The 15,462-nt window shown below is 38.9% G+C and overlaps 1 protein-coding gene across 2 annotated transcripts in view; it reads left to right on the top strand.

Moving 5' to 3' along the window:
- Positions 1-7,075: 7,075 nt before the first annotated feature.
- The window catches only part of itpr3 (inositol 1,4,5-trisphosphate receptor, type 3), a 310,992-nt gene continuing 302,605 nt past the window's right edge, over positions 7,076-15,462 (top strand). For both annotated transcript variants that reach the window (XM_063065549.1, XM_063065550.1), the window contains exon 1: positions 7,076-7,931. In XM_063065549.1, the coding sequence (XP_062921619.1) occupies positions 7,843-7,931 (89 nt within the window). In that variant the 5' untranslated portion in view covers positions 7,076-7,842. The remainder of the gene's footprint in view (positions 7,932-15,462) is intronic.

The raw sequence follows: 15,462 nt of genomic DNA on the forward strand, positions 1-15,462 counted from the left end.
TTTTTCTTTCTTTTCTGAACATTTTGAGTAGATTTTTTTATTTCTACATCTTTTTAAATAGTTTGTAAATGCCTCTATGTCAAGCTGCCATTGGCCTTCAGGACTTTCTGAGGTGACATTTGCAGGCTGCCCCTAGCACATCCTTGGGTGTGTTGGTTGTTAATGCAAACAACACATTTCACTGTATGGTTTAATATACATGTGATGAATAAATCTGAACTACTCCTTTCTCAAGCTGTCAATGGCCTTTGGGACATTCTGATGTGAGATTCTTATTGATTGGCCTTCTGAGGCCTAGTCAGTGGTTGGGGTTGAATTGCATTCTTGCTTCCCAGCTTTGGATCATTAAGGCAAGTGTGGGCATGGACGTTTCCAGCAACAACTCCACACAGTGGGCTGTTTCCAGTACAGTCTGGTTCAGCATTACTAAGTCATTTAATGAGGCATTAGAGGCTCTGCAAAGCCTACACTGTGTTACTGCTTTATCCCCAACCAATGTCCTGAAAATAGATACCAAAAATGTACTTAGAGGAACTAGTACATTAATATTTGCTGATATCAATACACATATTAACTGTATTTAACATATTAATATAAATATTTAACATCATTACATACTTCAAAAGTGTCTTGTAAAATATATAGCTTCAAAAGTGAACTTTGGGCCAAAAGTTGTTTCTGGTTAAAGTATCCCACTGATCAAATGAACTGAACCAATGTAGAAAGCAGGGCAGGATAAGAAGGAAGCACAAAAACACCATCCAATCAAAGAAACTTTTGGTGAGGTTCAGGCAACAGTGTGATAGCAATTCTGAGAACAATTAAATTTTGCATTAAGGTTTGAAATTGTGGTCCATAAACAACTCCAATAAATTTGAAAGCACAGATATTTAATTTTCGATGAAGCTACAATACTTTGAATGTTCAAGCATTGGCACTTGTTATTTTGATGCTTGCTTTCTAGCACCGATAAAGAAAATTGCACTTAACAGAGGTGTCAACATCTCTTTTAACTAGGTTATTTCGAGAGACTAGCACTTAGTCTTAGCAAAATGTAAATAATATTTGCTGAATACACTGTTAATTTTATAGATCTTTATTTAAAAATCCTGTACACCATTACAGTACATTACTAAAAAATGCAGTTTCCGTGTATTGATTGGTATATAATAGAAAAACACATTTTAGAACTAAAAATAACATACACCAAACAACACATTTGGCTTAAATAAGCCATATAAGAAACACCAGAAACAATTTAAAAATATTCTTCGAACTCCAACATATTAGCACCCCAGTTGCATTTTGAATGTTGGATTACTTTTCCTTCTAGTACCTTGTCGAAGAAAATATTTATTTTCTCTTGTGCGATATATTTACAATCTACATTAGCTTTATCTTTCATCTTCATCAATTCACTTCCTCATTTTCAACTTCCCTATATTACTTAATTTTTCAAGAGCAGTTATTATTTCATATATCTCAGTTAATTCTCTAATCACTTTTCCCTCCAATGGTCTACTGATATGTTTAAAGATTGGTGTTGATTCATGACTTTAAATATTTCTACCAACTCTTGCAAGACTGGTAATGTCATTCTTTACCAGTCTACAGTAACAAGAAACGATTCTACTTCTGAGCTGTACGTCTCACAAGACAAAGGGTAGGAACTGGACAAACATGCAGCACAACTTGTTTCTGCATTTTTCATTTTCAGGAATTTTTAAGAGTTCTTTACAGCCAATGAATTATATTTAGAAATGCCTTTCTCTTGAAAGAAACCACAATAGCCAATACTATACAGCAAGGTAGCTTATAACACCTACAGGGAAATGAATGGCAGACCTGTCTGTTTGTTGGCTTGGAAAACAAGAGCTGTCTGCTTTTTAAAAAAATTAAAATGAAGAATCTATTCCATTCACTTTAAACCCTTAATTTAGCATCACGTCTGATAGGTGGTTCCTCTGACAATGTACCTCTGTCACTAGATTCAGTAATGGTTCTGTACAGTATTAATACACTCTGTATATAGCTCCCCAACTTTAGGCACATATTTATCATGACCAATCTTCATCAAAATGATTTTGAAAAAGATTTTACTTTATTTTTATTGATATTATATTTTGTTGAATTTCCATAGCATGATAAAGAGATGAAGAGTTGGAGGTAAAGATTAGCTTCATTTGTTACATGTACATCAAATCATACCATGAAGTATATTGTTTGCAGCAAATCAGATCAGTGAGGATTGTGGTGGGCAGCCCACAAGTGTTGCCACCCTTCTGGCACCAACATAGCAAGCCGAAAACTCACTAACCCTAACTGCATATCCTTGGAACATGAGAGGAACCTGGAGCACCAGGAAGAAACCAGCATTGTGTCGGGGAGAAAATGCAAACTTCTTACAGACAGCAACACACATCAAAGTTGCTGGTGAACGCAGCAGGCCAGGCAGCATCTCTAGGAAGAGGTGCAGTCGACGTTTCAGGCCGAGACCCTTCGTCCTGGCCTGCTGTGTTCACCAGCAACTTTTATGTGTGTTGCTTGAATTTCCAGCATCTGCAGAGTTCCTGTTGTTTGCGTTTCTTACAGACAGCGACAGGAATTGAAAACCAATCGTATCTCTGGCACTGTAAGTCAACTGCGCAAACCGTTATGTTATCATGACACTCTAATAATGTGGGGTTTTCCATTAATATTTTTTTATCTAATTTAGTTTTCTATACCTACATTTTTTCCTTGTTAAAATCAATTATGTAGCTTTCTGTTAATCATCAGCAACATTTCAAAACAATGGAAGAGCTCCGAGGACCATTAGCACCCGTCTGTGGACAGGGCCTTAGTAAAGCTTACCCATGGCCTATTTGAGGCCTGGTATATTTGAGAATGGCTGCTGCATCAAGAACTATGCCTTCAGGAATCCAAAAGAGAGATGCAGCCAAAGGCATCATAGAAACATAGAAAATAGGTGCAGGAGTAGGCCATTTGGCCCTTCGAGCCTGCACCGCCATTCAGTATGATCATGGCTGATCATCCAACTCAGAACCCTGTACCTGCCTTCTCTCCATACCCTCTGATCCCTTTAGCCACAAGGGCCATATCTAACTCCCTCTTAAATATAGCCAATGAACTGGCCTCAACTGTTTCCTGTGGCAGAGAATTCCACAGATTCACCACTCTCTGTGTGAAGAAGTTTTTCCTAATCTCGGTCCTAAAAGGCTTCCCCTTTATCCTCAAACTGTGACCTCTCGTTCTGGACTTCCCCAACATTGGGAACATTCTTCCTGCATCTAGCCTGCCCAATTCCTTTAGGATTTTATACGTTTCAATCAGATCCCCCCTCAATCTTCTAAATTCCAGAGAATATAAGCCTAGTCGATCCAGTCTTTCATCATATGAAAGTCCTGCCATCCCAGGAATCAATCTGGTGAACCTTCTTTGTACTCCCTCTATGGCAAGAATGTCTTTCCTCAGATTAGGGGACCAAAACTGCACACAATACTCCAGGTGTGGTCTCACCAAGGCCTTGTACAACTGCAGTAGTACCTCCCTGCTCTTGTACTCGAATCCTCTTGCTATGAATGCCAGCATACCATTCGCCTTTTTCACCGTCTGCTGTACCTGCATGCCCACTTTCAATGACTGGTGTACAATGACACCGAGGTCTTGTTGCACCTCCCCTTTTCCTAATCGGTCACCATTCAGATAATAATCTCTTTTCCTGTTCTTGCCACCAAAGTGGATAACCTCATATTTATCGTGTGAGGTTGTGGGGCAGATCCAACATGGTCTAATCTCTTAACCAACAAAGCTTCATACAGGGATGATAATTACAAACAGACTTGCTTGATTTTTTTTTGTAGGAGTTACTTAATAAGTCATAAAGGCTTTTGATGGCTACTGAGATTCTAAGTACTGACAGAGATTAGGCCCCACTCACTGAACAACTTGTTGTGGGATACATGGGCCAGTCCTCCTTTCAATACTACTCAGTTCCCAATCCTTAGCTTTTGTCAGTACATTGATCACTGTATTAGTATAGGTGCTGCTTCCTCAATTATACAGAATTCAGACAAATCATACTACCTTTGTTGCCAATTTCCACCCAGCTCTTACACTTGGCCCATTTGTAACACTTCCTTTCCCTTTATTTCATTCCTCAATCTTCAGTTTAGGGGACAGGTCAGCAACCAATATCCATTACAATTTGGAGCAGGAGTTCACAATTGGGGGACTAAGGTCCCTTCGGTTAATGGTAGAGGTCCATGCATTAAAAAGGTTGGAAGCCCCTGATCTAGAGAGACGATCTGCTGGAAGAACAAGAGCTGGTCAAGCAATATCTGTAGGAGGAAAGGAATTGTCTCCATTTCAGGTTGTGAACGTGCATCAGGACGGATTTTTCTTTAATCTTCACATTTGCAGAAGTAAAACCTTAATCTTTGTAATGTCTCTTTGAAATGTAATCATCAGAGCCAGGAGTCCTTCTGGTACAGTAGATCTATCATACAGTTCATCAACTGTCAATTTTCTTAAGAAATGGTGGTTTTACCATACTGTGCATGGCATAAAGAGGTTATACAACTGTCACACAATTTCTTCCCACTTGTATTTTGCTGCTCTGGATTTAAAGACTAGCAATGCATTAGACTTTTTGTATATGGACCTTTCTCTATCTGTCTGTGATATTTTAATGATCTTAGTACACGTGTTGCATCAATTCTAAATGATAAATTGATAAATTATTGCTATTATGCTTATTTATACTGTATCTACACTAAATTTATATTATTTAACCTTTATTTTAATGACCAGGATCCCAATTGAAATTATAAGTTGTGGGTTAGAAACATGGTGCTACTGAATGTGTGGAATGATATGAATGAGCTTTACTCCATGAGTTATTAAAAAGGCTCCTCTAAGAAGAAAAGAATGACAGAGAGGAGATGTTTATGAAGTCTTTGTTGGAAGCTCTAACTGGAACTAAACTGAGTTAATCAGCCAAGCCTGTAGCATGGCAAATGGCCACCTGTTCTGTACTGGTTATTGGAGATTCTATGATGGGAAAAAACTTTCCTGAGCACTGCAGCCTTGGCAGTGATTATCCATATATTGTGAGAAATGTGGGGGGAAAGATTATTCTTTGGACTCAGGCATATAATTGGAAAACTGTTCTTTGGGAAGGAGAGATAATTGGCAAAAGCATACACTTCTTCATGGTGAGGCATGGCAGTGTGGAGGATCAGCGAGATCTTGGGGTCCTTGTCTATATGACACTCAAAGCTGCCGCGCAGGTTGACAGTGTTGTTAAGAAGGCGTGTGGTGTGTTGGTCTTCATCAACCTTGGGATTGAGTTCAAGAGTTGTGAGGTAAGCTATATAACACTTCAGTTAGACCCCACTTGGAGTACTGTGTTCAGTTCTGGTCACCTCATTACAGTGGATACTATAGAGAGAGTGCAGAGGAAATTGACAAAGACGTTGCCTGGATTGGAGTGTGTGGATCATGAGAATAGGTTGAGTGAACTTGTCCTTTTCTCCTTGGAGTGACGCAGGATGAGAGGTGACCTGATAGAGGTGTATAAGATGACGAGAGGCATTGATCGTGTGGACAGCCAGAGGCTTTTTCCCAGGGCTGAAATGGCTAACATGAGGGGGCATAGTTTTTAAGGTGCTTGGAAGAAGGTACAAGGGGCATGTCAGAGGTACGTTTTTCACACAGAGAGTGGTGGGTGTGTGGAATGCACTGCCAGCAAAGGTGGTAGAGGTGGATACAATAAAGTTTTTTAAGAGACTCTTAGATAAGTACATGGAGCTTAGAAAAATGGAGGACTTTGAGGTAGGGAAATTCTAGATAGTTTCTTGATTAGGTTACATGGTCAGCACAACATTGTGGGCCGAAAGGCCTGTAATGTGCTGTAGATTTCTATGCTTCTATGTAAAGGTAGATCAAAAATATAAATGAGAGGAATTAAATTTTTAAGGGAAGGGGAAATAAAGTTTGGCTCTTAATCAAGTTTCCTTACATAGCCTGCAATTTATAGTCAAATCCTGCACGTGAGGCCTACATACTTCAATAATGTCAGTGGTCTAATACTCTTTATCTGAATTTTGTCGCGGAGTGTTTACTTTTAATGAGTTTGCAGTGAACAAAGTCGATTCATAGTTAAGTCACGATAAGGATAGAGTATGCGTCATGAGTCACAATTCAGATTACCTATAAAATGAGAGTTCATTGAAAGCAGACCAGACGAACCGCTCCTATGGCCTTTGATGCGCACGGGCTATAGCTCAGTGTCTGTTCATTAAGAACACTAAAGCAAACTTTCAAGCAAATTCACTGCGTACCTTTCATTTGAGCTGAGTTAGGGTAGGAGCAATGAAAACATAGCAAATGTACAAACTTTTACAAAATTATGCTAATTGTGTATAATTGAAGAGTGCAAGAACCAATGATAACAAGGGAAAGCACATGGAAGAGTCAAGTAAAGCAGAGAAATATAGGTGTCTTTAGAACAACCAGTATGTGAACAAAATGCTGAAGTGTAATGTCTTAGTGATTGATTGGTCGATGAACTTATTTTGCCTTGGGATAAATACATTTCAAACTTTGAAGTTATTTTAGTTTAAAATAACAATATAATCAAATACAGAAGAACTTCTGCAGATGCTGGAAGTCCAAAGGCACCCACACAAAATGCTGGAGGAACTCAGCAAAGTCAGGCAGCATCTCTGGAAAAGAGTGAACAGTCAATGTTTGGGGCCAACACCCTTCAAGACTGAGAGTGAAGGGGGGAGATGCTTGAATTAAACGTCGGGGGTGGGGGTGGGGGTGGGGGTGGGGGAGGGAGGAGAAAGAGGCAACCTCTTTCCACTCCCCCACACTGCAACAATTGGATGGGAAGTTGGCAAATTAACAGGGAAAACAACAGATTTACTCAAATCTTTTCCAACAGGAGTTAGGAAGCTTTGCAGATACATTCTAATATATTGGCGAATTAGTTATGTTTTATGTATCGGATATGCACTTAGTAAACTAACTTGAGAAATAACATTCTGAAAGTACCATCTTTTTGACTGTTTCTTTTGGGACTTTAATATGATTATTTAGTTTTATACACTTCTCATTCATTATTAGTTCCGTTTGGGTTTTAGAACTTGGACAGCAATGTTTACTACATGGGCGGCAACTTCCATTGAAGCCGGGAGAGTTCAGCTGATTGTCACCATGCTTCGTGGTTTGAGGCAAATGAAAACCACGGTGAAGTTTTTCTAAACGCCTTTTGCTTTGCTTTTCTCTGAAAATAACACAACTCAGCCAGACGCGCGCGTTAAGATGTCAGTGCACCTCCAAGATAACACTGATGTCAGTTTTAAATGTTCACTTCATTTGGTATCTTTTCATTTTGTTACAGCCAATACTCGAATCCCTCTTCGACAACGCAGTTTTTACACGCGATGGGGTTTAGGTGCAGAATCATTGGTTTCACATTCGGATTTTGGTTTTCGCCGTAGATCAGACGGGGTTGTTACTATTTGCAGATAAGAAGTCGCAGCAGATACTGTAAAACTTCCTGTATTGTATTTCTGCCTTTCTATTGGACGCAGGTGGCCACATAGTCGGAGGAACGCTCATGCAAATATTCGCAGCTCAGTTTTGATCTCTGCCTCCCTCGCTGGATATTGACAGTGAGGGTGGGGAGATGTCGGGGCGGCAGGCTGCATCCTTGCCTGGCAGAGTTTAAACTTCTGGTCGAAACTCTCGCTCCAGCTCATGATTTCCCCACGTGGGTTGCTGTGAGTCTTCCAACTAAAGAGTGCGGGACTGCACGGAGACTGGAGCACAATGTCTGAAATGTCAAGTTTTCTGCATATTGGAGATATCGTGTCTCTGTACGCGGAAGGTTCCGTGAATGGCTTCATTAGTACCCTGGGGTAAGCGACCAGTGATTTCATTGCACTCACCGCGAAGCCCGGCCGCCTGCTGCACTCATCCGCAGGCTTTCAAAACTTCAAGCGAAGATCGACTAAGATCTTTTCTGGGTGCATAGTTCAAGTAGAAGGATTGTGTAGGTACAGCAAAAACTTTAGCTCAGTGACTCTGCTGGGTCCTAACGCCCGTCAGTTTCGCATTGTTAGTTAAATTGGAAGCTTGTGCTGTTAGCAACGATTGAATGTTTGCCACAGATCAATTGCATAGGAGCAGAATTAAACAAATTCAAAAGTTATTTCTTATTGTGCCCCTGTTGTGGTGTTGGTCTACAGTGTATGTAATTTACAGTTGTCCTGAAAATTTGCTATTTGAAATAACTCACTCCTGCTTACATTCTTACCTCCAGAACTTTCCCAGCGTATTGACTTTTACATGTAATATACCACTTTGGATGTCCCAAGGATAAGAAAGTGTGTTTTAAAATACCATGATTTTCTAAATCTATTCTAATTTTCTGTTTTCTTAGTGTCACAGTTATTTTTTCATTATACTGTGGATCACCCCTTTCTTCCCCCAAAAAGCAGTCACATATTTAACAGAGATGACCACTCACTGTGAGATCTACCACGCTGGTAGACCTTAGACCTTGAGGTGCAACTGGTTTAAAAAGGGTCTTTCTCCAAGCAAAAGATATGGTTTTACAGAAGGCAGCCAGTGGGAATAAAGGGAGCCTTTTCTGGCTGGCCAACGGTGACTAGTGGTGTTCAACAGGGGGCTATGTTGGGTCTGATTATTTTTACATTATATATCAATAATTTGAATGATGGCATTGATGGCTTTGTTGGAGAGTTTGCAGACAATATGAAGACAGGTGGAGGGGCAGGTAGTTTTGAGGAAGTAGAGAGGCCACAGAAGGGCTTAGACAGGTTAGGAAAATAGGCAAAGAAATGGCAGATGGAATACAGTGTCAGGAAGTCTACGGTCATGCACTTGGGTAGAAAGAATAAAAGGGTTGGCTATTTTTTAAATTGAGAGAAAATACAAAAAACTGAGATGCAAACGGACTTGGGAGTCCTTATGCAGGATACCCTGAAGGTTAATTTGCAGGTTGAATATGTGACGAGGAAGGCATATGCAATGTTAGCATTCATTTCCAGAGGACTAGTATATAAAAGCAAAGATGTAATGTTGAAAATTTATAAAGCACTGGCGAGGCCTCATATGGAATTTTGTGAGCAGGTTTGGGCCCCATATCTTAGAAGCTGGAGAGGGTTCAAAGGAGGTTCACAAAAATGATTCCAGGATTTAATGGCTTGTCACATGAAGAGTGTTTGATGGCTCTGGGCCTGTATTCACTGGAATTCAGAAGAATGAGTGGTTGTCCTTGTTGAAACCTATTGAATGGTGAAAGGTCTTGATAGAGTGGATGTGGAGAGGATGTTTCCTATGGGAGGAGAATCTAAGACCAGAGAACAGAGCCTCAGAAATAGGGTAGCATCCTTTTAGATCAGGGATGAGGAGGAACTTCTTTAGCCAGGGAGTAGTGATTCTGGAATTCTTTGCCACAGGCAGATGTGGAGGCCAAGTCTTTATGTACAGTACATTTAAGGCAGAGGTCGATAGATTCTTGATTGGTCAGGGCACGAAAGGATACGGAGTGAAGGCAAGAGATTGGGGCTGAGAGGAAAATTAGATCAACCATGATGGAATGGCAGAGCAGACGCAATGGGCCAAATGGCCTAATTCTGCTCCTATGACTTATGGTCTTATACAGTATTCATTTGGAGAAAAGGCTGGTGTTCCACTCATCAAAATGGACCAGCTGCAACATTATCTATGCTAACAAATAAAAATGTGGACCAAACTTTTAATATTTTGATATATTAAAATTATAAGTTATGAAAATGTACAACAAAATTGAAGGGCACAGTGACAGTGCTTAGCAGGAAATTAGCTTGAAACTGAGATATCATTGGGCATATCTTTTATTTATACAATGCTAAATTGTAACATTATTTTCTTGTGATAATACTCGAGAGAATTAACAGATATCATTGCAAGTCTCTGGAAAAGACTTGTATTTGTTTTGTATTTTTTGTGTCCTTGGAATATTTCAATTTGAAAAATCTTACTGGTATTTATTTTTGTAGGATGTGAGGCTACTCATCCACACACAGCAAGATTCACGTGAACAGTAAAGATTTGATGACTATTTAATTATAATCTTTTATTCTCCCCCCCCCCCACCCCAGGGATCTGTTTCAACCACAACATTACACCATACTGTATTTATTTGTGACTTGGATCAATAAGGAGTTTGTAGATGTCCGTAATTTTGGAAATGTAGGCAAAGGAGTTTGCAAAAGGAATGGACAGATTACGTGGCTAGTACTATTAATTGTGCAATTAATCAATGGCAATTGTGATATCTCATGCAGATATGATTATTTTTTTCAAACGGTGAGGAATCAAAAAAAAACTTTAGAAAGCAAAGAGGGTTGGGAGTCCAAATACAGAAATTATTGCAGGCCATTAAGTATCAGAATTAGAATCAGGTTTATTATCACCGGCATGTGACGTGATATTTGTTAACATATAAATAGAAAAAGGAATAGATATATAGAAAAAGGAGTAAAAAAAGTGTATAGCCATAATGGCTTTTTCTTTCAAGTTGCTGAGACACACAAAAAAGAGGTAATTACACAACAGTTGCAAAGAGGCTTAGACAGACTTTATCTGGAATTTTGCCTTCGTCGCTGGGCGATGTAGGAATCTCATCCTTGATAATTATAATATTTTAGAAACAGCTTCTTCTCCTCCCGTAGATTTCTGAATAGTCTATGAACACTACCTCACTATGTTATTCTCTTTTTGCACTTCTTGAAATATTTCTTATTGTAACTTATGATATTGCTGCCATAAAGCAATAAATTTCTTAACATACCTCAGAGATTGTGGAACTGATTCTGATACTAAATGCACTGTCAATTGAAATTAATAGAACTGAAATGTAGTGTTTAGTTTTGCAGAATTTCTAAGCACTTGATGTTACCTCAACAATACTGGAATTTAAAGGTTAAATTTTGAGGACAGTTTGCCTGAACTCTGGCTTATTTCCCGGTGTATAGAAATTTGAAAGATAATATGATCAACAAAAATGCTAATGGCATTTGCATTGTTAGATCCTGTGAAATGAATTCCCTTCAAAGGACTTAATGCAGAGGGGTATAGTTGGACCATTCAGTGGGAAATTGGGAACTATTTCTTCACACAGTTTTGCAGAAATCTGAAGCTGTATCTGCCAATGGCTACAAATGAAGAGTCAAGTAAAGCTTTTAAGATTTATAGTTTAACAACTCATTAAATACTCTGCAGGGGCTAGAATGTGGAGTGAAGTTATTACATAGCAAAGATCAAACACATCCTGATGTGTTATTGAGTCCTGTTGAAGGGTCTTGGCCTGGAACATCGACTCTCTGTTCCTTTCCATAGATGTTCCCTAACCTGCTGAGTTCCTCCGGCATCTTGTGTGTTACGTAGCAAAGATCAATACTTGTGTTTCTAGTTCCATCTGCAATTAATTGTTTTTTTATAATGTTGTATTTAGCACCGTATTCTTTAATTTGCAGAGGTCAATAAAGGAGGCAAATTATGCTTGGGACCAGTGAATCATTCTAAAATATATATTTAATAAAAAACACTAAAATTGTGAAGATTATAGATGCCTGACTCGCTTGGATACCAATTATTGATATTAACAGGCTGATTTCATCCACTTTTAGAACAAGTAATCCCTTTGACTATCTGAGTATTCATTTGGACATGAGTAGTATATTGATGAGCTGGAAAAGTATTAGAGGTTGCAGCCTTTTGATCTTTCTATGAAGTGGGTGGATTTGGCCCTCAGAGAAAATAGTAAAGTTGAAGGACTGAAGGAGGTTACAGAACAAAGCAATGTGACCATATGTGAGAAGAGGAAGGCAATAGGGCTTGAGATGTACAGCATATAACACAAGTGAGCTTATTACTGGCGTGAAGTATGGTCAAACTCCCCTATAAAAGTATTGTCAAGACATGAAAGAACATTTAACTTGAGCGCCTTCAGGGATTTTTCTGAGCTGGAGAGCTGGTCTGTGCGGTTAACAATGAAGGCAATATAGTTCTTCCATACTGCAATCACCCTTCTCCAAGAGTCCCTTAACAAGATGTTTGAACATCTTACCTAATTGCTCAATGCTAGGTCTAAAATAACTTTCACCCCAATTGGTTTCTTGATATATTACTCTAGAAAAGCATACATATACACTTTATAAATTAATCTCCTGCCTTACTGCTGCTTCTTAGATGTATCCAATCTGTGAGGGGTAATTGATAAGTTTGTGGCCTAAGGTAGAAGGAGTCAATTTTACAAAACCTAGCACATTTATTTTTCCTACATTTACACACTTAGTCCAGTGATCGTGGAGCATACGTATCCCTTCTTTGTAGAAGTTGGCGTCTTGGACCTCCAGAAGAGGTCCACAGCAGGGGTGATTGATAAGTTATTGGCCTAAAGTAGAAGGAGATGAGGAGAAACTTCAAACTTTCTGCATTTTCACTCAAAGAGTTGAACTGCATGTGCATGTAACGAGAGTTGTATATCTCCTTCTAGCTTAGGCCACAAACTTTATCAATCACCCCTGCTGTGGACCACTTCTACAAAGCAGGGATCCGTATGCTCCACGACCGCTGGACTATCTAGGAGGGGACTATGCTGAAAAATAAATGCGCTAAGTTTTCTAAAATTGACTCCTTCTACCATAGGCCACGAACTTATCAATCACCCATTGTATATGAAAGAACTGTGGAGATGCTTGACGAATATTTTGTTAGGTTAAATTCAGTGACCAAAGGGTGCAGGCAGGCACATGAAGAATTTGAATGAAGCTGGTGCTGAAATCTTTTTCACTGAACCTTGCAGAATAACTCTGGGAAGGCAGTGCGGTACATGGAAGTATTTTGCTTAGGATTTCACTCTACACTTCAGGCAAGGAACAAGGTCAAAGAGAAAGCAATTGCAGCATGGTTTTCCTGGGAATGCTGCTAAATTATTTCGGTAGAAAAGGCAGAACATGCTGTGACTGTTACAACTTTAGGATACCATGTTGATTGCAACTGAATAAGGCATATTGCAGAGTGTATAGACCATTAATGCTCGAAGAATGCAACTTCTGGTAAGAACGCTCTAGAGCTTGTTTGCCTTGGTTGCAAAGGGGTGAAGACACTGTCCTTGGGTACCATCAACGAATGGACAGTGAAGTTCAGAATGATGAAAGGGAATTGTTATAAACCTGCAGAGGGAGTAACCAGTAACAGAATGAAGGCCTCTTGAAGAATTCATGAAAAATAGGTGAATTCAAACTGTTGGAAGTTAGTCAGTTGTCAGGCTGAAACTCCAAGGGAGTGTTACTGGGCTGTTGTGGATTTGAACTACCATGGGAAGAAAATTGGAACCACAGATTTAAGAAAGTGAGGTACAAAGCAATAAGTCAAAGTTAGAAATGTAAGCCAAATGAAAGGGCAGAAGAAGCAAATATAAGCAGTAGCAGGGGTCAAAGTACAGAAAAAATAGTAAAAGGGAAAAATTAAAGGCAATATATATAAATATATAGCACTGTTGATAAGGTGGATGAATTGCTGGTAGAAATGAATTTATGATCTCAGGATTGTTTATTGTCATTCATCAGTACACAAGAGTCCAGGAGAGGGAAATAATTGTTACTGTGGATCGAATGCAACATAAAAAACACAGTAGGCATAATGGACACAATAAAAACAATATATATATACACAAAAGGTTAGCGTATACACAGACTGATTGTATGTACATAAAATGATGCTAGGTACAGGGCTATCTATCTGTCCATAAGGTCATTCTGAGAGGAAGTGATAAAATAGAAATGATCTAGTTGTTATTATGCAAAAATGACAGCAGGTTGACACAGAAGTTGGGAGCTGAATGTTTATGGGCATTTGATATTTAGGCAAAAATGAAAAGAAGTGATCATGTTGTTAAGATTCATATGTAGTGGGAAATGATCCAGTTTGAGCAGATTGTAATTTAAAATTAGGAATAATTTGATTGGAAAATTATGGTGGATCATTTATCATATTAAGCACAGAATTAATCAGGAAGTTAGAGTTGCTTGTAATATCTGAAACAGTAAACTTGGGTGATTTTAATCTTCATGTAGACTGGATAAGGCAAATTAGTAGTGATAAGGCATAGGATTAGTTTATAACATGTATGTAGCACATTTTTCTAGAGTAATACGTCAAGAAACCAACTTGAGTGGAAGTTATTTTAGACCTAGCACTGTACAATTAGAGAAGAATCATTAACCAACTTGTATAGGACTGTTGGAGAAGGGTAACAACAGTATGAAAGAATCTTAATTTTGGTCTACAGTATAATACTCTATACTGTATCTGAAACTAAAGTCTTAAACTAAAACAATGAAAACTATAGGGTGTGAGGGGAGAGTAGGCAGTGGTTGTCCACTAAACTGCCTTTAAAGTTCTGACAGCGGACAGAGAGTAGTTGCCATATAGGGAAAGAATGTATTCCCCAAGGGCACAAATACTAGGAAAGATGGCAAATTCATGAAAGGTGATCCATTCATGGGTGACAGAGGAAAGTAAACTAAAACAAAAAGGATTTATAAAGTTCCAAAACTAACAGCAGGCATGGGGAATATAAGCGTTTTAGAACTTGGGAAAGAATGACAATAAGAAGTGGAAAATGAAAGAAGACTAGAGGGAAACTCTGGCTGGAGCACCTAAAAAGAAAGGTAATTGAAAACAAATGTGCTACCCATGGACAGAAGTGGGATAAATTGCAGTGAAAATTAAGGAAATGTCAGAGTAATTAAGTAAACTCTTAAGTTGTCTTCACACATGAAAAATGCAAGAGGAGAACATCCAGACAAAAATGAAAGAATTGAGTCAGTATATTTTAATGAAAGGTATTTTTTGAGGGTCTGCTTAGTAGAATATATGAAGGAGAACAAAGAGTGTGGTGTATTTAAGAAGGCTTGTGGTAAGTTGCTACATATCAAGTTGCTTAACACGATTAGAGGATTCGGAATTATGATTGTTACCCTGGAAAGGATTAAGAATTGGTTAATAGATAGCAAGTAAAGAGTAGAGGTAGATCTGTCCTCCTCACTTTGGCAGACGGCACCCAGTGGGATCTCACAGAAATGCTGCTTAGGATCCCTCAGGTTCGTGATCTATATCAATAATTTAGCTGATGGGACCAAATGTCATATTTCGAAGTCTGCTGATGATCTAAACCTTGGTGACGTTGTGAGTAGAGAGAACATTAAAAGGTCTCAAGGGAGTATAGAAAGCTTAGCAAGTGGCCAGAACAAGGAAGATGGATTAGAAAGTGGAGAAGAATTGAAATGGTTCACTAGATTCAGGATCATGGTCCCATGGATGCTGTTTGACCTGCTGGATTCCTCAAACATATTTTTCTCTCCAGATTCCAGC

This window comes from Mobula hypostoma, chromosome 13 (assembly GCF_963921235.1).
Source record: "Mobula hypostoma chromosome 13, sMobHyp1.1, whole genome shotgun sequence".
NCBI lineage: Eukaryota > Metazoa > Chordata > Chondrichthyes > Myliobatiformes > Myliobatidae > Mobula > Mobula hypostoma.